This window comes from Uranotaenia lowii, chromosome 3 (assembly GCF_029784155.1).
Source record: "Uranotaenia lowii strain MFRU-FL chromosome 3, ASM2978415v1, whole genome shotgun sequence".
Lineage (NCBI taxonomy): Eukaryota > Metazoa > Arthropoda > Insecta > Diptera > Culicidae > Uranotaenia > Uranotaenia lowii.
The window spans coordinates 101,512,327-101,536,964 of NC_073693.1; the positions used below are offsets into that span (position 1 = coordinate 101,512,327).

Sequence of the window (24,638 nt, forward strand, 5' to 3'; positions counted from 1 at the left end):
TATTTGAACAATGTAAAAATTAATGATTCTAGCATGGGACAATGTTTGAGGATTCCCAAAACTATGAATTTTGCCAAAAGCTGAAGTCAAACATCCGAAACGCTCTCATCTGTATTTAAAAGTTGCTTCATTAGATTAATTTTTAACTCGTCAATCACGCTAGAGTTATACCAATGTGTCGTCAATCTTTCTTTCATCGATATTGTAAAACTTGTAAGCTGCAAGGAAAAACTTTTTTCATCGCCTGCAACCAATTAAAACTTATGGTTACTGTGCTATGTCGGGAGACGGACAAGTAATCCCATAAAATTCGATCTGTCTCTAATTGGAACTAAGGTGGTTCTGCGGCAAGTTTTTTTTCCTATCTCATGGGTTCATTCATTTCGATTTTGGGAATATTTGAGGACACTATTTGCTGAGATTAACAGGAATGCTTAAAAATTTCTCTTGCTGATTGATATTCAACTGATTTTTTTTGGAAACCAAAACTTATTTCTATTCTAGTAAGAAATTTTTTCGATTACTCACCGTCTGGTCGCAGTCGTATTGGAGGCGAGGTCAGCTTAAGCGTTGATGACAGGGCCTGCGAGTCCAGTGGCCCTCCAAAGACATAATCATATGGCGCTTCCTGACTCAGAGTTGAAACTGGAATTGTAGGAAGAAAGTTTTAGTAGAAATCATTTTGATCGGTAAGGTCTCTAATAGGTTTTAACAAAATGGGGTCACTAATTTTGAAATAATACTAACGAAAACGGCAGAAGTACAGAACATTGAAGCTGGTGTCTCGTAAACAAACCATTCACTTAACATCAATTTTGTTTGTGAATCTTAACACCTTAAATGGTTTCAAACTGAACGGTGACAGATAGATGTGATTGAACTTAACTAACATAAAATTTGAAGAAAAATACTTACATGAACTCATATTGGAAGTTTGCACTGAAGAAAATCATAACCAGAAAACAACAAACTCAAAACATCACTACTCCTCTTTTTAATGTCTTCGGAAGGAAAAAAAACTTGAAGATTGAAAGTTGAACTGATTAAAAACTAAAAATCACACAGTTCTAATAGTTTTTCTTTTCCCAAGAACTTCTCTAAACTTCTATCGGTTTCATGCAAAACTCAAAATCAAAACAACAGGGACGTCGGGGGCTGGGGGTTTCACGAGGCCGGTTGTTTGGCGATGAATCGTGTAACGCACCTGGGTAAACGGACAGCGGCTGCAGGACTTGCGTTGATCTGAGGGGCGGTGGCAACGGCGGCAGTTGAGGCTCCGGCCCGTTCGAAATGGAAGACGGAGGAGAGATCATCGAAGGGTCGCCGTTTGCCGCCATAACATGGAGACGGCCGGCTGGATTTTTCACGCGGACATTGACACGATTGGCGCGATTTCATTGACGAGTTAGTAGATGAGTTTGATCGTGTGTGTTTTTCATGAGGTAGGGATACAAGAAAGTTTGTTTTTATCGGGGAAACTGAGTGATTCGACTGTCTGTGTTATTGCGAAAATAATTGCTTAGATTACTGTGTTTAAAGATATTCATCTAATTGGATCATACAAGACATGACAAGACATGACAAGACATGACAAGACATGACAAGACATGACAAGACATGACAAGACATGACAAGACATGACAAGACATGACAAGACATGACAAGACATGACAAGACATGACAAGACATGACAAGACATGACAAGACATGACAAGACATGACAAGACATGACAAGACATGACAAGACATGACAAGACATGACAAGACATGACAAGACATGACAAGACATGACAAGACATGACAAGACATGACAAGACATGACAAGACATGACAAGACATGACAAGACATGACAAGACATGAAGAACTTCAGATATAAAAAAAAATCACTCTCTGGAGCCACCTTTTAAAATTTTCCGTTGTTGTCATGTTCGAATTTTATTATATTATTTCCGGTTTCAAATTTTGTTTAGACAACCTGCTAAAAATTCAACTTAACCCTTCTTCTGCAACCTCCACTTTCTGAAACCTTCATATTTATTGCATTCCCTAATGTAAGCATATGATTAATAATTTGCATAATTTGGAATTCGTTAAACATTGACATTAAACAGATTGATTTTTCCTTTTCACATTGGGGTTTGAAAAGTTTCTTCTTTCATCCAACTGAACATATAAAATTTATCTTTCAATTTTAATGTAAGTAATTAAGTTTCTCGAAGACCGAACGTATTTTTTGCGTTTTTTAAATAAAAAGTTGTGGAAGGTTTATGACTTTTTTTTTTGCAGTTCGATAAAATTCTGGAATTGAGATATTAAAACTCGAGTATATTAAAAAAAAATCTGTGGTCGGTTCTAAGGGCTTGTAATTGGTAGATTACATGCTTACTGTACAAACGCCCAAAAGCCTCCCCAGAAAAACGTAACATATATTGACATTTGTAATTTGTTATCAGATTCTCGTCTCTCTGATCTGAGAGTTAAAATATTCGACTATAATGAATCCATTACCTATCGGGTTGATTTTGATGATTTATTTTGTTTTGAAACAATCACTAAAAATACCGACGGATACAGGAAAACATAAAAAAGTAAAGAGCAAGGCCGGATTAAGGGGGCGGGGTGCAAAAGGGGCAATTGCCCCGGGCCCCCCGGCTCAAGTGGGCCCCCGAGGGAAAAAAAGTTTTAACATAATTTTAATTATACTACTACAAATCCATGAAAAGAAATCAAAACTAGAAAATCGGAATGAAAACTTGAAATATAATAACTAAAGGGCACCCGTGAAATAATATCTACATAAGTTTTTGTTTTAAAAAAGTTAAGGGGGCCCCCTAGAGTAAACAGTGAAGGAGCTCTCCCACATTTTGCGAGCTAAGATAATCAAAATCTTCTGAAAAATCCGAATTCGAAAAAAAATATGAAGAATATGAGAATAAAATAAAGAAAAAACATCTCCTTACGGGCAGTTTCCCGGTTTAATGCCGCGTATTATAATAACTTTTCACATTTCAATCATTATTATTGAAATTTTCATTAGTTTATGAAATCTAAACCCTTTTCCCTCCTTATTTTTTAAAGGAAATTTTTTTAAAAAACTGTAGTTTATTAAACTGGACCAATCGTTAATACAGGGTTTCTTCATTGAATTTTCATCCCAATTTCTGTCTTAGATTTGAAATTTGTATTGGAACATTTTCAACTGATTTAACCAAATTTTTATCATCTACTGAAGTGAATATGCTGAATTCAGCATATCATTTCCAAATGATCATTCTCAAATTATCATAAAAACGATATGATAGCTGAGTTGCTAGTATCATTAAATGATTTTCTTCATATGAATATTTCTATGATCTTAATCTTATATTTTTCCAGATGAAATTCATTGGGATTTTCAAGTCTTGTGTTGTTTCTTCATTTACTGAAATTTAGTTTCATAATTTTTTCTTAATTTTTCAAATTCAGGATTGTTTAAGGTACTAAACTCATTTGGATTTCTGGCTGATTTTTTTTCAATGATAACTGATTTTGTATTTTAACCATTTAATTCTTATTCTCAATTTTTTTTCAACCGATCATTTTTGCACGAATACCCCTTGGCTTTGAGGGCATCGAATGAAACTTTCGTCACATTTAGAATAACAACTTGATAAAAAAAAATAAATTATCTGATGAGAATGATATTAAAAAACATCTCATGAAATTTTTTTTTGTGTTTAAAAGACATAGAATTGAAATTCACATTTGATGCAATTTCTGCTTTTGCTCTGATTGTAACTTTGTATTTCTTTTTGTTTTGTAATTTAATTTATATTTTGTTTCTGAAAACTTGCTTTGAAATTATTAGATTTGAGATTCTGAATTTTGGTTCTGAATATAACGTGATTTAAAGTTTTGAATTCTTAAACACTTATGTCTGTATCCCTGGAATGTGGATTTTTTTATGTTTCAAATCTTTATGATACTTCCTTATTGTCACTAGGTAATTATTTCTCGAATATGCACAAACCAAACGATCAAGGATGATATCAAAATCATTTAATATTAAAATTTAACTAAACAATTTAAATTTAAATTAAAGAATTTAAGTAAGTGATAAGGGTTTAAACAAATGAGAATTAAATTTTGCATTTTGCAGCTTAAATCAGAGTTTTTATTTCTAAGAAATTTCTAAACTCTCCCGCAATGTTTGCACGTGATTGATTAACAATTTTTATTTTTTTTTTGTCTTTATTTTAAGAGACTTTCAGCAATTTTTATTTGAAAATACCAGAATCTATTTTCTACGCAGACAACATGGCTATATGAAGATACATAGTATACTGAACTAATCTCCAGTTTTTTTTACACGTTTAAAAGGTTTTGTTTCTTCTGGGTAACATTTGAAAAAAATCGAATTATAGGGACCCCCGAGAAAAATGCCCTCGGGCCCCCCGATGGCTTAATCCGGCCCTGTCTGTTTACTTTCGAGTTGATTCTGGTCACCTACTTTCTTCAAAATAAAATCACTAAAAATAACAACGGTTACAAGAAATGGGGCATGTTTTCCTATAACCGTCGTTATTTTAAGAGATTTTTTTTTAAGAAAAAAGATGACCAGAATCAACTCGAAAGTTAACTGATCTCAATCAGATCAGAAATTCAAGTTGAGTCTTTGGATTGAAATATTTACAATAAGTGACTGAGTTTCAAGCTAACGAATATTGAAGGAATGAATCGCAAGATAAAAATCTCGATAAAAGAAAAATAAAAAATGCCAAAAAAATGGTATAAAACAAACACCCCCCTGCCCTCCTCCCCCCGGAATTATTTTTAAGTAAAATTATCAGTTCAAGAAAATTTAGTTACCGTAGTACCGTGAAATTTATTGAACCGAAATGGTGTGATTTAAACTTGTCAGAAAACTTGGTTGCCTCCGGCGGTATCAAGTCCTGTATTTTTCTAGGCCTAAAACATTTCATTCTTCGACATTCGCCAACTTTAACTTATTTTTGATTGTTAATTTGGATTTGCAATTCAATTACCCTTCTGTATTGATAATCAAATCTTGACACACAAAAATCCTACCTCGTATTTTGAATAGCTTTTAATTAAGAATCGTATCTTAACAAGTTCATCCTTCACTTTATAAATAATCACGTTTATAAGAAAAAAATCGTTTCTCTCAATACTAATTTTAAGATAATCTGAATTATTCTTCAAGAAACTAATTTCATTGTTCTGCAAAATACTCAACTTAACATTAAAAAGGTTTTTGATAAATTACACTCATTTTTATGAGGTGCAAAGATGTATTTTGATGAATTATACTGCCCTGAAACTTTTGAAATAAGGTAAAAATTAGTTGAGAAAACTCTGCACTTTTCTGACAAAATTTTAAAATATGACATAATAAACGAAAATAAAAGTTCTCATGATCTTTTCCCAAGAACGCAAGTTGTTTTGTCTTCTGCGAAAAAAGTTATAGATGCTTTTTTTTAAATTTCTCTTCCAATTCTGTAAAATAAAAGTTTTTAATGGATTTTTGAAAAAGTTCGTACTAAATTGAATTGTAGATATTTTTTTTTGAAGCAACAAACGAATACCATTGCAGAGTAAAAGAAATTGTTTATATGGAATAAAACTCTATTTTTACTTTATTCAGTAAAGTCAAAACAAAACTATTCTTTCCAAAATTTTAAAATCTTAAGAATTAACTTTTAAGATAGTACATCATTATCATCATCATCATTATCATAATGTTATTCCATAGTTGAATAAAGTATGATGAAAAAAAATCAGAATCATTTAAATTTTTCATGTAGATTTGATAGTCAACTAGTAATCACTAATTGATTTCATGAACTGATTCATTTTTAAACTTATAAACTCACCTAAAAGAGAAGTTATAGACAAAATCTGAAAAAAGATTCAAGCTCAGGAAGCGAAAATACATCATATCAATCATTGAAACATAGGCACAAAAATTCTTACTCCTTTTTTTCAAAATATTTTTTTTTTTGAAATTTTTGCCTTTTTACAGCTTATTTTAAAGCTGTGTAACCGTATGATAAAAATAAAAATCTCAAAAAATGGCTTTGAATATCCAGAGAAGTTATTGATGAATATAACCTTTGCAAAAATATTTCATGAAATTATTAAAAGCTTTAGCAAGCAAAGTCTGCCATTTAAGTTAATCGGCCTTATCGATGAATGTTATGTTGTTTTAGTAAGAAAATTTCAGGGCTATGAAAATTAGAAGAAATAAATAGATATTACAAATGATAAAGTCGACATCTATTCAAGCATTTTCATCACATGTTATCATTTTTTCCATTATGGAACAAATTTTCATTTTCTTGAAATGTTCTTACCTAAAGATCACATCATTTACCGATAAGGACGCTAAAATGAATTAACATTTTTTTTTAATTTTCAACCAAATTAAACAAAATAAATTTCATAATTTTTCAAATTTCAAATAAATTTACCAAGTTTTTTTATCAAGCTAACAAAAAAATGTCAGATATTTCAAATAAGTTAGTCTTTGTTTTTTAATTTTGAATTTTTATACTTTGAAAACATGAGCTTTAAGGGAATCTATAAATCTTAATTTTGAAAAGAAAGACTAAGATTCTCAATTTTGTCCCTTTCAGGACAAATATTTTAATTGTAGGCTACAAATTATTCAGAGCTTAAAATTTTTTACTGTAACTGCGGATTTTATTTATAAACTTTTCACTTTATTTTATGATTTACATAATTTTCTGAATCGATCATGATTATTATTTAATGAATCTTTTAACAAAAAAAAACAAAAATTATTCAAAGTAGCTACTTTTAAGCTTAATTTAAAGGCACACTGTTATCATAATTAGTACTTGCATTGTGCTTTCAATATTTACAAAAAGATCTTGGAGTTCCTTATTTTTATTTAAATCAGTTTAGTATAGATATGTTCATTCAAGAAATCACCCAACCTGCACTTTGTCAGTGATAATGAATGAGATTTTCTTATTCAAGTTTTGAATTTTTAGTGTCACTTGAGACTTAAACTCTGAGTTGAATTTTTGTGGTTCACAAGTATATTTCCAAAAGATAATTTTTATTTTTTTTTACTTCGACTTTAAATCAAAATTTAATCAGGATTGAACTTTCAAGTTTAAATAAACGATCAGCAATTTAATTTTGCATTTCACGAAGCAGAAATAAAACTTGTTTTTAGAATAAATAAACATATGTTGTATTTTAAATATATAAAGCAAATTTTGCGAACTTCAATGGAACAAACCTTTTTAGCCTTTTATTTTGGTAACTGGAAGAACTTGAATATAAAAAAGGATTTTATCACTTGCACACTCGAAATAAAATTAAATATTTTCTTATTTTATCAATTTAACTCAAAATCAAAATCAATGTGTCTTGAATTTATTCTTTTAAGTTCAAATTGGCATTGTTTTCCTTATCGAAAATTTGCATTTCAAATCGTGAGTAAATATAATTTCCAATTTAAGATTTTACAGCGGATTTTTTTTCAATAAATCTTCAATTGAAAAAGATGAAAAGAATTGTTAATTAAATTTACTAATAATTTATTATTGTTATAATATTATTTAAAAAAAAATCATGGATGATTTCAGCATTCAGATTTAATTTCTATGTTAATCAGACGTTATATTTATGATTTATGCTATTGTTGTGCACTGATTCTTACGTCCTAAGCAGGACCAGATTAAGCCGTCGCGGAGGAATCAGGGAGAATTTTTCTATGGGAAGCCCTATTTTTTTTATTAAATTTATATCTGTAGCAGTTTGTAAAAAAAACTTGTTTATTTGTTCTAAAAACAAGTTTTATTTCTGCTTCATGAAATGCAAAATTAAATAGCTGATCGTTTATTTAAACTTGAAAGTTCAATCGTGATTAAATTTTGATTAAAAGTCGAAGTCAAAAAAAATAAAAATTCTCTTTTGGAAATATACTTGTGAACCATAAAAACACAACTCAGAGGTTAAGTCTCAAGTGGCACAAAAAAATTCAAAAATTGTATAAGAAAATCTCAGGCAAAATTCCGAAAACGAACCGAAAATTTTTTCTGATAAAGATTAAAATCTAAAATTATATTGAAAACTGATATCAGTTATCTTAAACAAAATTCTGTATTGAAGAGTAAAATCTCAACTACTTTCGAAGGACTGATTCAAATTACAAATTTATACTATAAAATTTGAACAGCTGGCAAAATTTAAAGAACAACGAAGATTTGTTTTTTCTTCGTTTGAGATTTGTTTTTTCTTCGTTTGAGATTTGTTTATTCTTCGAGATCATTATTAGTGTATGGAACAGAATTCCAATATATGAATTAAAATAAAATTCAAATAAAGGATAAAATTTAAATGAAAATATATTCTGGAATTCAACATTAAGAAAGTCTTACAAAAATCTAATGCTAGAGTTATGTTTAGTCATGTAGGGAAAAAAATCAAAATCATTCTTAAGTTTTAAAAACTTAAATGGATAATAGATGGATAATTTAAATAGCTTTTTATCGCATCTTAATTCGGCTCAAACAATAGGAAAAATAATCACGATTGAACTATTCAATCAAATCATTGATTATGTTTCTGAGGAAACAAGCAGAACCATACTTCAAAACTGGGATATCGGATGTTGGCAGATATGAATTTGAAAATCGAAAAATAAAAGATAGTATTCGTTAATTGTTATCAGATTTCAAAAATCTCTGGATCAAGCTTCGTACTTAAAAAAAAGAATTAAGATTTTTGATAAATTGTAGTTGCAAAACTGTGAAATGAAAGTTTAATGAAAAAAAATATTCTTTTCAAAAACAAAAGATTTTTGGTTAGTGCCTCATAAAAATTATGATTTGTAAATATATTTTGCTTTGTTAATTGTTTAAAGGTATGAATGTTAATTTACCATTTTCGAGTTTGCTTTACCCAAATGAGGTTTTCAGAACCAAAGGGGTAAAAGTGCAAAAATGTTCAATTTTGAGTTTTTAATGCATAACGATTTTTCATGTTTCAAACAATATTTGGTGAAATTTTCAAATTTGTAAAATTTTTCCTAAGAACTTTCTGAAAAAAGTATCAATATCGAGAAAAAAAACTTTGAAGCTTTGTATGTACGTATCAATTTTTGGCTCTAAGGATGTCATACGTCACTTGTAGCTTTCAACCTTTAATAAGAGAACGTTTGCGTTTGCTAGTAAATCCGATACGTTTTCTCGACAATATTACGTAAAATATTCAGTAGTGTTTAATGAAGACTCTTTTTTCTCGATCGGTTGCTAAATCACAACATTATTGCTGAAACATTGATATTAACATTGAAGACTCCATTTCTTGACCTTTACCTTGAAATAAGATCTGAAATTTGAATTGACCGTCATATAGAATCCTTCGAAACTATATCACAAAACGATAACGATAACGATAATAACGTCAATAACGTCAAAGGCTAAAAACAGGTAGCAGTAAATATGAACGGAAATTTGATACCTGGAATCAATTGGCCGTTTCTCGAAACCCCCATGTGCTAATTTTCTTCTCAATCCCATGCATAATGTCGTAAATATCACAAAAAAGGAAACAATTAATAAAGAAGACCCCTTTATTCTGACTTCAGATCCAAAATTGGATACCTGAAATCAATTGTCATCCCTCAAAACTTCCATGTACAAAATTTCATCTAAATCTGATGCATAGTTTCAACAATATCGCAATAAGAGTGAACAATTAATATTTTCGACCCCTTTTACCGGCCCTAACTACTGAAATAAATTTTCCGCTCCCTAAAATTCTTTGGGGATTGGGTTATTTTACATTGGGGTCAAATTTTTTTTGACCCCAATATAAAATAACGTCAAAATCGTAAAAATGGTGAAAAGTTCGTATGGCTACCCCTTTGGCCGACCCCCGACTCGAAATTGGACACGTGAAATCATTTGCTCATTCCTTGAAACACCCGTGTGAAAATTTTCATCACATTCTAATGTATAACAACGTCATCATCGTGAAAACAATATTGGTCTTATATGGACGATCCCCTTCAGTAGAGATCATCCGAAAATTTGAAAACATTTTTCATCATTCCTGGTCCTAATGAGCATCCATGACAAATTTCAGTTCTCTAGCTGTTAAGACGCCTGAGCCTATAAGGACAAACAACCAAAAAAATGCCACAGAAATTATTTTTAGTTACGATCAGGATTCAAGATTAGGATCCGAGATTTGAATCCTCGGTCAAGATACATTGTCCAGGGGCAGGAACAAAGTCATAGATCCAGAATCCGGGATCGGAATCCATGAAATTCAGGGTTCAAAATCAGGGTCAAGCATCCGAGATCTAAGCCCAGGATTAGCATCAGAATCACGTATACGACTCCAGAATCAGGATGTAGGATCAGAATCTGGAAAAATTGTTTGATAATCAGGGATCAGGATATTGGATCGGGATAAAGGATCAGAATTCTGGATCAGGATACAGGATACAGGATCCAGGATCTATGAATCAAGATCCAGGATTGAGGCACAGGATCAGGGTTTGAGATTGAAGTCTAGGATTAGACCTCAAGACCAAAACACAGGGTCAAGTATCTAGAAGAAAGATTCAAAATTTTAGATCAGAATCTGAACGTAGGAACACGATCGATTAGGTATCCAGAATTTGACAACAAGTTCAGCATCTGGAATTCGAATCTAGGAAGCGGAGTAAGACTCCAGGATCAATGTCATGGTAAGAATTCACGGATCAGGATTCTAGATCCAGAATTTTAGTTTAAATCAGGATCCGGAATCATAATCAGAATCGAGAATGGGAACCTAAATGTACCTAGTATTAGGTTAAGGATAGTTTATCATAATATTTAAATTGATCATAAACTTTTAAAGTTTACTTATGTATAACAAATAATACAGGTTGTCATAATTTTACATTAAATTTGTAGTCGTTGTGCTACACACAACTTTTTCATTATCTTTTCATTTCATTTTGTCCATTAAAGATGCATCAGTCGTAAGAAAACACGTATGTAAGAAGGAAAAGGTCATACTTAAACTACATAGATTTATGATTTTATGATGTGATTGCTTTACATTTGAAGCACGAAATAAATATATTTTTAAACGAATTTAAAGTTTAACGCTGCTTAAAGATTCACTGAGGAAAAAAACGAACGAATTTCGAGGCTTTTAACTGCTCCCTAATAGCTTCAGTCCTCAAAAACAAATCCCGCCATAAATCTGAAATGCGTCACCAGGTTTTACGATTTTCGTGGCAATCGAATCGTACCAACCAATTGAAAAGGATGTAAAAGGGTCTTAAGCATGAAAACATCGTCCTTTCTTCAGAACTACACTAATAACCGCACCAAAACCTTAAGTCATTTCGGTTGCTCATTTTATGCTTCAACTACCTACTTTTTTCGGTGCATTTTAGTTCAATATGGTGCTCCGGTTGCATGCCAAAATAGTATAGTGTAGTGTGGTACAATGAAACCGATAAAATGAGGAAAAATGGATTACGACGACGATGACGACGGTTCTTGGATCCATTCTTTATAGTGACTAGGTTGTGTGACTGAAGTGCATTTTGGCGTGCTGCTGGCGAGACGAGTTTTTGCCCGTTGAGTTCTGGCTTTTTACGACTTTTTGGTTTCGGAGCATAATTTTGCCTTTAAGGGGGTTGTTGTTGGTTCAAGTGTTGAGAAATTCATTATCCCTGCTAACTGCATGCAGGCGATAGTAAATAAAACATGAGTGCTTCTGGGTATTGTTGTGGGGAAAGTACAAGAATGATAAATAAAAACTTTTGAACTTATTCGTTAGAAGGATTAAGGAATTGGAGAGTAGTTTTTTTTTGCAATTTATTGATATTGAAAGGCTTACTTACATTTCAAATTGTTACGTTTTAAAAATTTCAATACATTTGAGCTTGAAATTTTCGTTTATTCAAATAAACATGTGATTTGAAAAAAAAAATAAGTTATGGGAGATAAGGGCATAACGAGCACCCGGGGTAGTAAGCACTCCTTTTTTCTATAAGGAAGTTTTTTCTTTTATATAGAAGAAAAAAGGGACCATAGAAGTCCTCAAAATTGCCAAAAAAAAACCAAAACAGACTTAAAAAGTTTTAGCATTTTTTTTTAACGATCACACTGTATTTGATGCTCAACGCGTAGTTCTAAATTATTTTAATAACATAATATTTTTCTAATGAAATATGTTTTTCGTTCAATTAAGATGATTTTTCTGTTTGTGTAAAAACACCCGACATGCAGCTTAGTTCGCTGCATCCGACAGCATAATGCAGATATGTATATCTCCGGCGATTCGCTCAGGTGTGCTGAATCGAACCGATTTTCGAGGCAGAACTTTCGTATTCGAGTGAAAACTTCTTCTCAGAAAAATTTGGAAGAAGCAATGAATGAATGAATAGATGCATGCATATTTTCCCAGACGCACAATCAGGGGTTGGGCTTCGGAGGAGATGATTTTTGGCATCGATTGTTCTTTTTCCATTTCGAAGCTCCCCCAGGCAATGAATGGGATGAGTGCAGGGATGCATGTAAATTTTTCCGGTTGCTTACATTTTCCGTCCATTATTTGTTGTTGTGCCAAGCCAGGGTTTCGTTTCGTTGGATTGTTTGTTAGCTTCGTTGCTTACCTACTAACTTTTATCAATGAGCTCGACTCGGTCGAATGTGTAATTTTGTTCTTGTTTTTGTTGTGTCTGTGTATGTGCTCGGCTCAAATTTACCATAATGGCTTGCAATTCCTTAGGCAGTTCTTTATAAATGCAAACAGGCATGCAACTTGTAAATATTCGAATGGAGCTTTCTTTGTTCCTATGCATGCGGGAAATATTGCCTCTGGAAATGTGAATGCCTTTTGTCGCTTTACAGAGTTGTGGCTTTCAAGAGTTAAAAATCAATTATTCTCTTGATTTCTGACACATTTATTGATTCAATGAACCCAAAATAAAATGGAACAGTAAGTATTTTTAAATTGTTTCGTTCTGGTCCCAATTTTTTCCTGAATGGAACGATAATTGCCATCGATAGTCATTCACTTTTCAGGTTCCAATTATCGTTCCATCGAACTTCCAAGGGCCTCAACCAATTTTGTATGAAAGCGAGGGAAAAAACAACAGATCATTTAGCAGCACGGGCAGGCATCAAATCATAATTGGGAATCAAATAATGATGACAACAATCGTTCGACAGGCGCAATTCACCGGCACAATTCTGCTGCTGCTGTTGCCGCTTTTCATTCATCGATGATTAAAACCGATACACGATAATTGATTGGCGTTTCAATCAGGAACAGCCAATCTACAACAGCAACAACAAACAAACGGTGGACGGTTACGGGTTTTGCTCTTGCGTTTTCCCCCTTCACATGGCGACCGTCGTTTTCGATGCGTGTGAACCCATTTGCACGTGCATGAATATTTGAAGCCGTCAGACATCGAAGCCGTTCCACAGGTTACATGACTTCCATCAATAAATCAATACCAACCGTCGTCGTCGTCGTCGTTCCCCGTTTTCCGTTTCCTGTGATCGGTTCCTTTCCGTTATTATCTGTCCATCGCTGATGTCCTAGTGCAATAATATAACATTGGAAAGGTAAACTTTGGGGCCGTGTAATACCAGCTACTAGGCCAAAGGTGAATCGTGTGCTGCTTATCTGATGACCCAAAGACCTGGTATTTGTACAAAAAATTAAGATATGTGTGGTAATCATATTGGTGTTTATTAATTCATATCTAGGAAACAGCTCTTGGTTATGATTGTCTAATGTCTTCCTGTTAGATTGTTTCAATCAACAAGAGAATTCGTTCCCCATGAATGATCAATTTTCGTATTCAAAACTTGGTTTATTTTGATTCCATGTTTCCAGGAATCATTGTTTCTCATGTAAAATCGGCCACTTAATCCAATAACAACAAAAATATAAAAGAGGTTATACAAAAGTTGTATGTTTCATTTTGAATAGGGTGATTTGCCAATCTCTACACAGCTAAGCACATGATTTGGGTTTTCATGCTGATTTTTAGTCATTTCTACCGATTTTACTCAATTTTTTTTTTGTCGATTGCACTGATACAGGATTGGTTAACAAGACTCCAAAGTTCAAATGTTCGAAAAAAGTGACATAAAAAATTGAAAAATAATTTCAAACAGCTTATCTGTGCCCAATAGTTGCTCAGGCAAACTTTTTGTCATGCCTAATGTTGTCCGATTTTTTCCAATGGTTGCACATTTTAGAAACCTTCTCAAAACTCAAAGTCAACCTTCTCAAAGTTACGGAAGCTTATTTTAAGAATATCTAGTTCAAATGTAATCCAATTTAGAGACAGCCTTCCAGAGGGGGTCTTCCATATAAAACGCTCAATGCACAATGGGAAAATTTGGACCCAAAACTATAAAAAAAAATACAAAGCCGTTGGTTTGAGAGTCTGGAATAGTATTTATAACATGTGAAATTTTCTCAGAAACCCAAATCTGCCGCTAAATTTAATCAAAATATCTGAGTAGAGTGTTATTTGAACTTATTTGCCCAGTGTTGAGCTTCTTTCTTTATATGTCCTACCACCGTAAAATGAAATTCCATAGAATGAACTAAAAGGTATTTAATAGTTCATTTTCAACAAAGTGCCAATTTACAGGTGCAAAGATAAAAGGACGCGATCTGTTTTGCCCCCCTCATAACATCTATTAAGAAGATGTGATTTTATGAAAAATTGCCCACGCCCAAAGTTTTAGATTGTTCGACAGATTGATGCCCTTGATAAAGAATTTTCTATAAGAATACACCTTTTAAAAAAGTTAAATAATTAAAATATCTTTTTCATGAAAGTGGGATTATTTGTAATGAATGTAGCTTCTGTATTTAACATTTCATCAATCTTAAAGACACAATCACATCACATTGAAATGCTTCCCAACAATTTTCTGGCTGAAAAACTGTTTTAAGTTTCACGAAGTTAGGACTGTTTAGGCCTAAGTTTTCCTACTGTACGATATTTAAACAATAGTATTATCAAAATCAAGGGGTTCACTGTTAACATGAAATACAATTATTTAAGACTAGCTAACCCGGTGTGCTTTGCTACCCCTTCCGTGGAAAAAATGAGTGCGTTAAAATTATTATGGTTAAAATATACTTCCCTTTTAATGAAATTTCAACATTATTTGAAGCAAACTACTTTCATGGCGTCTGAGCTTCTAGATTATTTTGAGTCTAAACAAAACCTTAATGTTTGAAGGTTGAAGGCGCCACCTTCACAATATATCATCCAATTTGGTTAAAATGGTTGTCAATTTAAAAGATCCTCTCATTAAGTCAAAACCAAAACGCTTACTTTAATCAATTTTGAACAATAATATTTCGAGAATTGTTAAAAATATGTTAATTTTTCAAATTAATTTTTTATGAGAGCCCCCTTTTTTGGATTTGGAGAGGTTTGAAACAATTATAAGAACCATTCTTGGTCTCTAAAACGGCTACAAATTTCACGTTGATCGATTCATAAATTTCCGAAAATTGTTCGAATTGTGTAAAATTTCTGGTAATTTTGTATGGGAACTTCTTTTTTTTAGATTCGGAGAGGTCTCGAAAATGCCTACACACCAAATTTCACGTTGATCGGTTCAGTTGTTTCTGATTATTGTTCAAAATGTGTCAAATTATATTGTTAAATTTGTAAGGGAGCCCCCTTTGTTTTGGATTTGGAGAAGGTTTAAAGTATTAAAGAAACCATTCTTGGTCTCGAAAATGGCTACACACCAAATTGATAGGTTGAGAAAATTACGAAAATGGTTCAAGTTGTGTAATTTTTTTGTTATTTTGAAAAGGAGCTCCCCCTTTTTGGATTCGGAGGGGTTTGAAAGTATTTTAAAATCGATTTCCAGTCTTTAAAACGGCTTCACACCAAGTTTCACGTTAATCGGTTCAGTTGTTTCTGAAAATTGTTCGAATTTTGACATATTTTTAATAATTTTGTATGGAAGCCCCCCTTTCTTTAAGTCGGAGCCGTTTGAAAGTATTTTTGGAACCATCTCCAGCCCCAAATACCCTTAAATACCAATTTTCACAATGATTGGTTCAGTAGTTTCCAAATCTATGGGGAACAGACAGACAGACAAGCATTCATTTTTATGTATATGAGTAGATTTATCGTCTCAAAATTTGAGAAACAGAATTTTTTTAAAACAATCCTTAGATTATTCGTGTAAAACGTTGAGTTAATGGTCGGGATAAAGGATTTCAAAGGAAATCTGATAAAAAGTAGCCCCTCAAAGCCAAAGCAATTTAAGTGACTTTGACACTTTTCAGACATTGCAAGTTGCCCTACTTTCATACATACATATGTTTTTCAACAAGTTTAATAATCTCAAAACTTCAATTTTAAGATTTTATGGTTGAAAAAATATATGTATGGAAATTTGAACTGTCTTTAAATAAAAGTTGAAATATTGAAAATCAACATTGAGCGCCAAAAATATGAAAAATTCGGATTGGAAAACAGTTAACTAGAGCACTGAAATTACTAAAATTACTAGTTGACATATTAAAAGACAATCCGCATTTTTTCAGTTGCACAAAATCAATTAACGTGTTCAATTTTGTATTGAAATTTGTATGAAAGAAGAAATTCTTGCATGTGAAATCATTCAGGAAATTCAAAGAAGCTTGAAATGAATTTTGGTCTATAATTATTAATTTTGCCTATTCTTAAGCTTAATTTTTCGACAACATGAGTTTTTCATGACCATTTAAACTTAAAAAATCGGAATCTGTTAAAATATTTTAAAATTGCAGGCTTTGCTTGTTGGTGCTTTCAAGAATTTCATGAGATGTTAATTGAAGTTTATATAAATCAACGGTTAAGCTTTGAAATTAGCAGTCAAAAACACTAAAATAAAAATTATTCATTTCGATTTTTTTGTATGACATAGAATATCATTTCTGAGGTACAAGTTAGGTTAGGTTTTTGAACCTTGAAATATTTTAAAAATAAAAAGCTTAGTTTTTTCAACTTTCAGTACATCTCTGAGTTATTGTCTTTTTTCATCTTACTCTAGATTCTTTTTCGAATATATTTTAGATTCTGCTCAGTTTTTTTTCCAGAATATTACCCACTTTTTGGCAGATTTCCCAACAAAATTGCCATAAACTGCCTGCCCCGGAAACATGCAATAAAATTTAGAGAATGCTTAATGCGTGGCCGTAGGTGACGAACGACTAAAATAATTCAAGAGTAAACATTTCGACTCAGAACTAAAACAAAAACCTCGAAATCTTATCCCAGGTCAACAATCGTACTACAGTTTATCGAAAATTGCCTCACTTGTTGATAGAAACTTAGTCCCACATATTGAATTTCTATAAGATTTGAGTTAGCTTGTCAGATGGCCCAGAATTTGCCCGAATTGTTTCACTTTTTTTTGCAAAAGCAAACAAAAATCATTGGAATAATGTATTTTGCTTCCTAATGTTTTGAGCTTATTTTATCAAAATTAAAATTAACGATTTTTGGAATTTAAAAATATGATTTAAAATTGGCTGAGTTCTATAAAAAAAATTGAAATTTTTTTCTTCATGATTTTAATTGAATAATTTTGATAGTGGCGGATAATTAGCGGATAATTAGGAAAACACGCCGAAATTACACGGCCCGGATAATCGTCGAAAAATACATGGAAAGCGCAAGTTAGAATTACTTCAAATTTTGTAGTTTCATAGCTGCTTATTAACATTAAAATTCAATTTTTAAGAAACTAAGAAAGTGTCATAATGAAGATCAAGAATTGAAACAGTGCCATTATTTGCAATTTTCGTTCAAATTCACAAGTTGAATTTCGAATAAATAACTGAAGAAATAATTCAGAATGAAATCTAGAAATGCAATATTCAAATAAGAGGTTTCCATTTAAGGGTTCTAAAATTAATTACGCTTTTTTGTAAACAATTAATAGGAATTATTCTCTGGAACTTAGATTCAAAAACAGTTTTAAAACTTATGTTCAAATGACAGGTTTTAGACTCAAAATTTAAAATATTTAAAAATTCAAATTTAGATTCAGCTTAATGTTAAGTTTTAGAATCAGGATTTAAATATCAATGTGAAAACTTTATCGAAGATTCAAATAGCAGGGGTACAGAGTTTCAAAATTTTAACTAAGGATTAAAAATTTAAATTTAATATTCATTCGCAGTCAGTTTTGAATCAAAAACCAAACGAAATCCCTAATATAAAATAAAGTTTGGATTAATTTTGAAGACTTAGTTCTGTGAAAAGTCTAGATTTCATTTTTTTTTTTCAATTTACAAGATAAATTACAACAATCGAGTTTTCAAGAGAATAAAATAAATCTGATTGAACCGCAAAATGGTTATACCTGTGGTTAAAAAGAATACGCTTATTATTTGCTAATGATTTTCATGAGTATTAATGAAAAGCTTTACAAGAAAATTTATATGTTTAAGTTGAAATCTAAGTAAACCAACATTTGATTTTGCTTTATAGGCAATCTTATGTACGTCAGTACTTTTATTTGAAGATAATTATGAAGACTTGACAAGATATGGACGATGGAATCGAAAAATTACGCTTTCCCTCCCTAAGAAAACCCCGTGAGATCTGTCAAAAATTGGATAAAAATTTATCTGCATCCCACTTGCACTAATGCGAAACCATCACTTCGGCAGTGCTTCCATCGAGATTTTGAATCGTTTTTCTGGGCCCAAAAAAATCGTTTGATGTTTATTTTAATAAATCAATCTTATAAAATAACATTTTTGGGCAAAAAAAATTAAAATTGTAATGATACAATGCATTGTAATGAAACGTGAAGGAATCCGGAACCATTAGTTAACTTTTTAACAAAATTTGGGCAACTACTCCAAGCCAAACCTTTCTTATTTTTTTTTTTATTAAATATACGGACAAACCGGTTATCTGACCAGCTTAATTTTGCTTATTTGATTTGAACTTACAATAAATGTCGTCTGAAGAAAGCTTTCAATTTCGAAAAAAATCTAAAAATAAATCCTAATTTCAAAAGTAAAAGGTAAAAATTTTGCGTTTCAAATTGGATTTATGTCAACTTGATCCTGGTTAAAAATTTTAGTTTGAAATTTGGATCTTGAAAAAACTGCATTACAAATAATGTTGAACATAACGCCAAAACATTTGGAATTCCTTGCAATTTCTCGAAGAGGAGATACATGTTTCTTTACCATCAATTAATTTTCATAAAAAAAAATTAATTCCTGTGGGTGGTTTTTTTCTTATAATTTTTTTTAAAAGACAAAACTTTCTAATTAAACTTCAATTTATACTTAATTTTAGTCTTTTTCCGCTGAAATGTACCAACGAACTGACTTTGGTTATATTTTAAAATTGAACTAACAATCTGAACTAAAAGCCTGTGAACTCATGCAATTTAAATTCCTTACCAATATAATTATCTTGATAATTTTATTTCGATTGTGGAACTCATTAACGAGCTGAATGTGGACCTAAATTTCAAACCTGATTGTCAAATTTAGATTTTCAATTTGTAATGGAATTTCTATACGTTTTCTGAAATATTCATGAAACGGTTTCTGAAGAAAGCTTTCAATTTCGAAAAAAATCTAAAAATAAATCCTAATTTCAAAAGTAAAAGGTAAAAATTTTGCGTTTCAAATTGGATTTATGTCAACTTGATCCTGGTTAAAAATTTTAGTTTGAAATTTGGATCTTGAAAAAACTGCATTACAAATAATGTTGAACATAACGCCAAAACATTTGGAATTCCTTGCAATTTCTCGAAGAGGAGATACATGTTTCTTTACCATCAATTAATTTTCATAAAAAAAAATTAATTCCTGTGGGTGGTTTTTTTCTTATAATTTTTTTTAAAAGACAAAACTTTCTAATTAAACTTCAATTTATACTTAATTTTAGTCTTTTTCCGCTGAAATGTACCAACGAACTGACTTTGGTTATATTTTAAAATTGAACTAACAATCTGAACTAAAAGCCTGTGAACTCATGCAATTTAAATTCCTTACCAATATAATTATCTTGATAATTTTATTTCGATTGTGGAACTCATTAACGAGCTGAATGTGGACCTAAATTTCAAACCTGATTGTCAAATTTAGATTTTCAATTTGTAATGGAATTTCTATACGTTTTCTGAAATATTCATGAAACGGTTTCTGAATTTAGAAATATGAGTCAAGAAATAAAATGAACTTCATAAATCCATAATTACCATTCGGTGTTTTGGGTTTCAATAATAATTTTTCATTTCAATAATTATTTCCAACCCGATTTGCAAAACTTGATAAAAATAAAAATTTCGAATGAAGAATCTATTTCGCTATTTTGAAACTTTGTTATGTTTGAAGTTTGTATATGATTTCAAAGCTTTTTTTTCATATTCGGAAAAATATTAACTAAATGTAAAGAATGTGTATGAGTTTCGAAAATCATGAATCAAATTTTGAAGGGAATGTGGAGCCAAATTTAAAGCACGATTTCAAACACAGCTTTGCATTACAATTTTTAATGATAATTCGAACCGAAAATCAAGAATTCTAAACTGGATAGGCACATCCGAAATATGAATACAATTTCTATTTTGATTATAAGGAACCTAAATCTCTGATATGATTGAAATCTTATTTAAATTAAGAATTCAGGAAGAAGTAACTATCATAAGTGAGAAAATTTTGAATAAAATGTAGCTGAGTTCTGAACATGGGATTACTTTTCAAGTTTTTGACAAACATGTTTTTTTTTGTTTAAGAGGCCCCTTCTCCATTTACAGAGAGTGGGAGGGGTCTCGAACTATTATAAGAACTCTACCAAAAGAACTCTCCTCAAAGACCCCTCCTCAAAAGTTTGATTCAAATCGCTGAAGTAATTTTTCAGTCTATAGGGAACAGAAAGACAGAAAGACAGGCCGAAAGAAATTCATTTTTGTATTTATTTAAATTAAAATTTCAAGAAATAACGACAGACTTCATGTAAGTTTATTTTTCTCTAAAACTCTAATAACCCTATTGTGTCTGCTAATAGCAAAAAATTTGAGGTAGTTCATTTCATCAAAACATTTAAATATTTTTTCTGAAAGTTGGACGGAAATCTGGCTGTATTGTTAGACTTTTTTCATAAAAAAAAAATAATGCTCTGTTTGGGACGCTTAAGCTATTTCCTTGCTTCTCCTACCACTTTGCAGTCTTATGCGAAGTTGTAGCTAGAGAATTTTCCAGTAAGGATTTTCATTTGCATCGCTTGAGAACAAAATTTTCGCGTTTTTCCAAAAAAAAAAAACTTCAAAACAAAACCCGTACAACTTAATCTCATATTAAAAATCTTCAAAAATCCTGTCGTTTGTTTTGACCAAAGATGAAACTTTTTGCATTTCTATCACATTGTTTACACGTTTCACTATGCAAAAATAACAACTGTTTGATGAATCGAAACCTAAATAAGATTCTGGATAGATCGAGATAGATTTTTGAATTTCCTTTCGTTTGACACATTTCTTTGGCGAATAAATTTCAAATTCTTGACGTGATAAATTTGACGGGAAAAATTTTGGTAACGATTTTGAGCATGTATTGAACATTTCGTACGAACCTTTTGACCGCACCATATGAGCCAATTATTGTTTTATTTCATTTGAATTCGATTTGCTTAAACCTTTTAACATGTTTTTTTCCTGCCCATAATGAGTTGGCACTTTCAAATATTGAGTTCCAATGAATTCATGGAAAATTGTCATCCAAACCAATCGATCGAACAAGCAAGGGTTTATCGGCAAATGTCAAAGCGACAGTTGACATCAATTCCGGTGATTTCGAACTTGTTCGTTCAATCGATTTCGGCCGGGAAAATCGACAGACAGGAGTAATAAAAACATGAACGCAAGCAAAACCTTCCGACCCGAAAGTTGACACAATTGGCATTATTCTATCGGAGGAGGTTGAAGCTGACATTTTCGGCGCACAAATTGCACTGTTCGAATTTATTTTTTCCCCGGCCCGGTTGTTATCGTTGGTAATTTCCCATCCTTTCCCCCTTCCAAACCTGGTTCTCAATTTTCCTGGTTCTGAATTTTGTCGGGAAGCTTCACATTTGTGTGTCCCTTGATCGAAGGCGGGCTCCGTTGTGCTTTGAAGTTTGGGTTTCATGTATATATTTTCGACCCACCCCCAATTTCAACGTACGGCGAGGTGTCGTTTGATTTTCCATTGACAGTTTCGCGCTTCAAGATTAACTCTACCGTTGTGAATGGCTCAATAGGTCGGAAGTTTATTTAGGGTCGTTCTGATATGGTCGGTCGGCTGAATGGCTGGCTGGCGCGATGCCCAAAAATAAATGATGGCGCCAGAGCATGTTCATCAGTCGATTTGGCAGACTCTTGTTGAATGTTCTACGTGAAAAAAATTATTCAGAATTAAAAATTTAAACTTAAACTCACTTCTTCAATGAAAAATCTTAAACTGCCTTAAGTGTCCAATTGCTTGAAACGATTGGTCATTCACAAATACAACAAACGAGATGCTGATAGGAAACTTTGATTGACAACTTTTGGTTTATGCCATATTTCGCATCAGGGTTCTGGCGAAGATTTTTTCGCCCATCAATCCCGAAAACCGACGAACTTACCCCGAAAACCCGGGCAAGGAAATGTCAAATGAATTCCAGAGTGATAAATGGATTCATAAATTTTCAGCTTTGTCCGATCGGAAATCAACCACATCACCCATCATCGCTCGTCATCGTCATCAATGAATGGTTTGGACCCGTTTGATGTGCAACGAATGACATGTTTTTCGGGTACTCGTTGAGGAAATTTTGTTTGGAAACTAGCGCCTTGGAACTAGGCGGAAATATGTGACGAAAGGAATCAGGGCTCTAGGAAGTTTCCTTTGTCCATTTGTTATTTACCGTCGTGATTGATTGTGTAGAACCACCGACAATAAATAAGACAAGTGAAATATGAACATATGAAGGAATTTGATGAAAAAAATGGTAAGAAAGACGTTTGAAAATGATACAAAATCTTACTATTTAAATTAAAGATATCTATGTGTTTAAAAATCATTGGTTTGTATTCTTTTAGGGGAGCTGGGAGTGTTTGAGCCATTCCTTGTAAAAAATCAGATAAAACGTAAATGATTAATGTTTTTCTAATTCTGAGCTTGATATTTCTGAGAAATCAGCACAATAAATTCAACGAAGCCGATTTTTAATTAAAGGTTGGAAATCTACACTGAAAAAATAAAAAAAAAACATGATTTTCAGAAAAAAATCATTAAAAGTTTTTGCTAGAAAAAACTATTTCCCTTAAATATGCACAAGTTGCAAAGTATAGACTATATGTAAATTTTATTACTACCTGGCTAGTCGTAAAAAAAAATTATCAAATTCAGAGGTGGACTTTTTTTGAAAATTGATTTTTAGTTTTTGAAATGCATTTTTCTCAGTGTAGGATTAAAAAAAAATCAATATTTTTTTCTTAAACTTAAATCATTTTTTCAAAACTCTGTCATCAACCACATTTGAGTAGAAAATGTTGTTTACGAGCTAAAAATGTTTCTCAAATTTTTGCCTGAATAGTTTGGCCCTTTTCAAATGTTAGTCTAGCTTATTTTTAGGAAAACTAAGTTACATCTTTATGCCCACAAAGTTTCATCGAATTCTGAGAGGGTCATGTCAACTTCGTGTCGAGTTGGCGTGAAATCCATCATATGTAAAAAATATTGGTGGTTCATGATACCTCACATTTCGTAGTAACCCAAGCAACCAAAAACTTGTTATATGCTTAATCAACCTTTTTAGTATCCCGATGTACATTTTGTTCAGCTCTAATTTTAAGTTCTTATTGACACTTTGAAGTTTCAATATAAAATTGTAGAGAATGCTATTCAGATCTCAGTATCAAAATGAAGAAAATGTCATTGAGCCCCTCACAGTTCCCTAGAAATCGTTCAATTTCCTTCACTTTTTTACTTTAAATTACTTTTTTCAGTATCCCTTCTCTACTTCCCATATTTTAACATTTTTTGTAAGTAAATTAATTTTTTTTTTATTTTATGAGGCTTAACTCTGTATTTATTGTGAGATTTGATCCATGGCACTCCGGGGTACTAGTTTGAAACCTTGTTACTTTCAACTGTTCCGTTGAGCCGTTAACACGTAGGGGAAGAGGGGGCATAATGCCCACGTTAAGAACAAAGCCTTGTTTTAGAGAACATTTGAAAAGATTAACTTTAAATTTCGATTGTGTTTGGAAGTTTGGTTTATTTTTTTGTCTAAATCTTATAGTTAGAATAACTGGAAGGTAAAACAAGGCCACAAATTTAATGAAGTTTGAAGAGTAGGTTGAAAATTGGATTTCAGGTTCAGTAGAGGCATAATGCGCATATGTGTGTACCAATTCGCGCCGTTTAACGTTTAATAAGTGTTTATTGATTCTAGTGCCTCCGAAAGTTTTTGCCAGGTAAAAACCCTTCTATCCTACTTCACAGATGGAAAAATGTATTGCTACGCGCAGTGGTGCCAGATATATTGAAATTCTTGTGAATAGTTAATTAAATGTATATTAAATTTAGGAATTTTAAATAG

General features: G+C 31.8%; 1 protein-coding gene across 15 annotated transcripts in view; it reads right to left on the minus strand.

Annotated features, from left to right (window-relative positions):
- The window catches only part of LOC129757026 (glucose transporter type 1), an 875,183-nt gene that overhangs the window by 301,684 nt on the left and 548,861 nt on the right, over positions 1–24,638 (minus strand). For 13 of the 15 annotated variants that reach the window (XR_008739590.1, XR_008739591.1, XM_055754123.1 and 10 more), the window contains 2 exons: positions 1,205–1,354; positions 529–645 (listed from right to left, as the gene is read on the minus strand). The exons of 1 other annotated variant lie outside the window; for it this stretch is intronic. Coding sequence is in view for 12 of the 14 variants with exons in the window: in XM_055754123.1 (XP_055610098.1) it covers positions 529–645; positions 1,205–1,337 (250 nt within the window). In the remaining 2 variants the exon portion in view is untranslated. Of the gene's footprint in view, positions 1–528; positions 646–915; positions 1,355–24,638 lie in introns of those variants that run through there. One more of the 15 variants, XM_055754119.1, reaches the window with a different exon arrangement.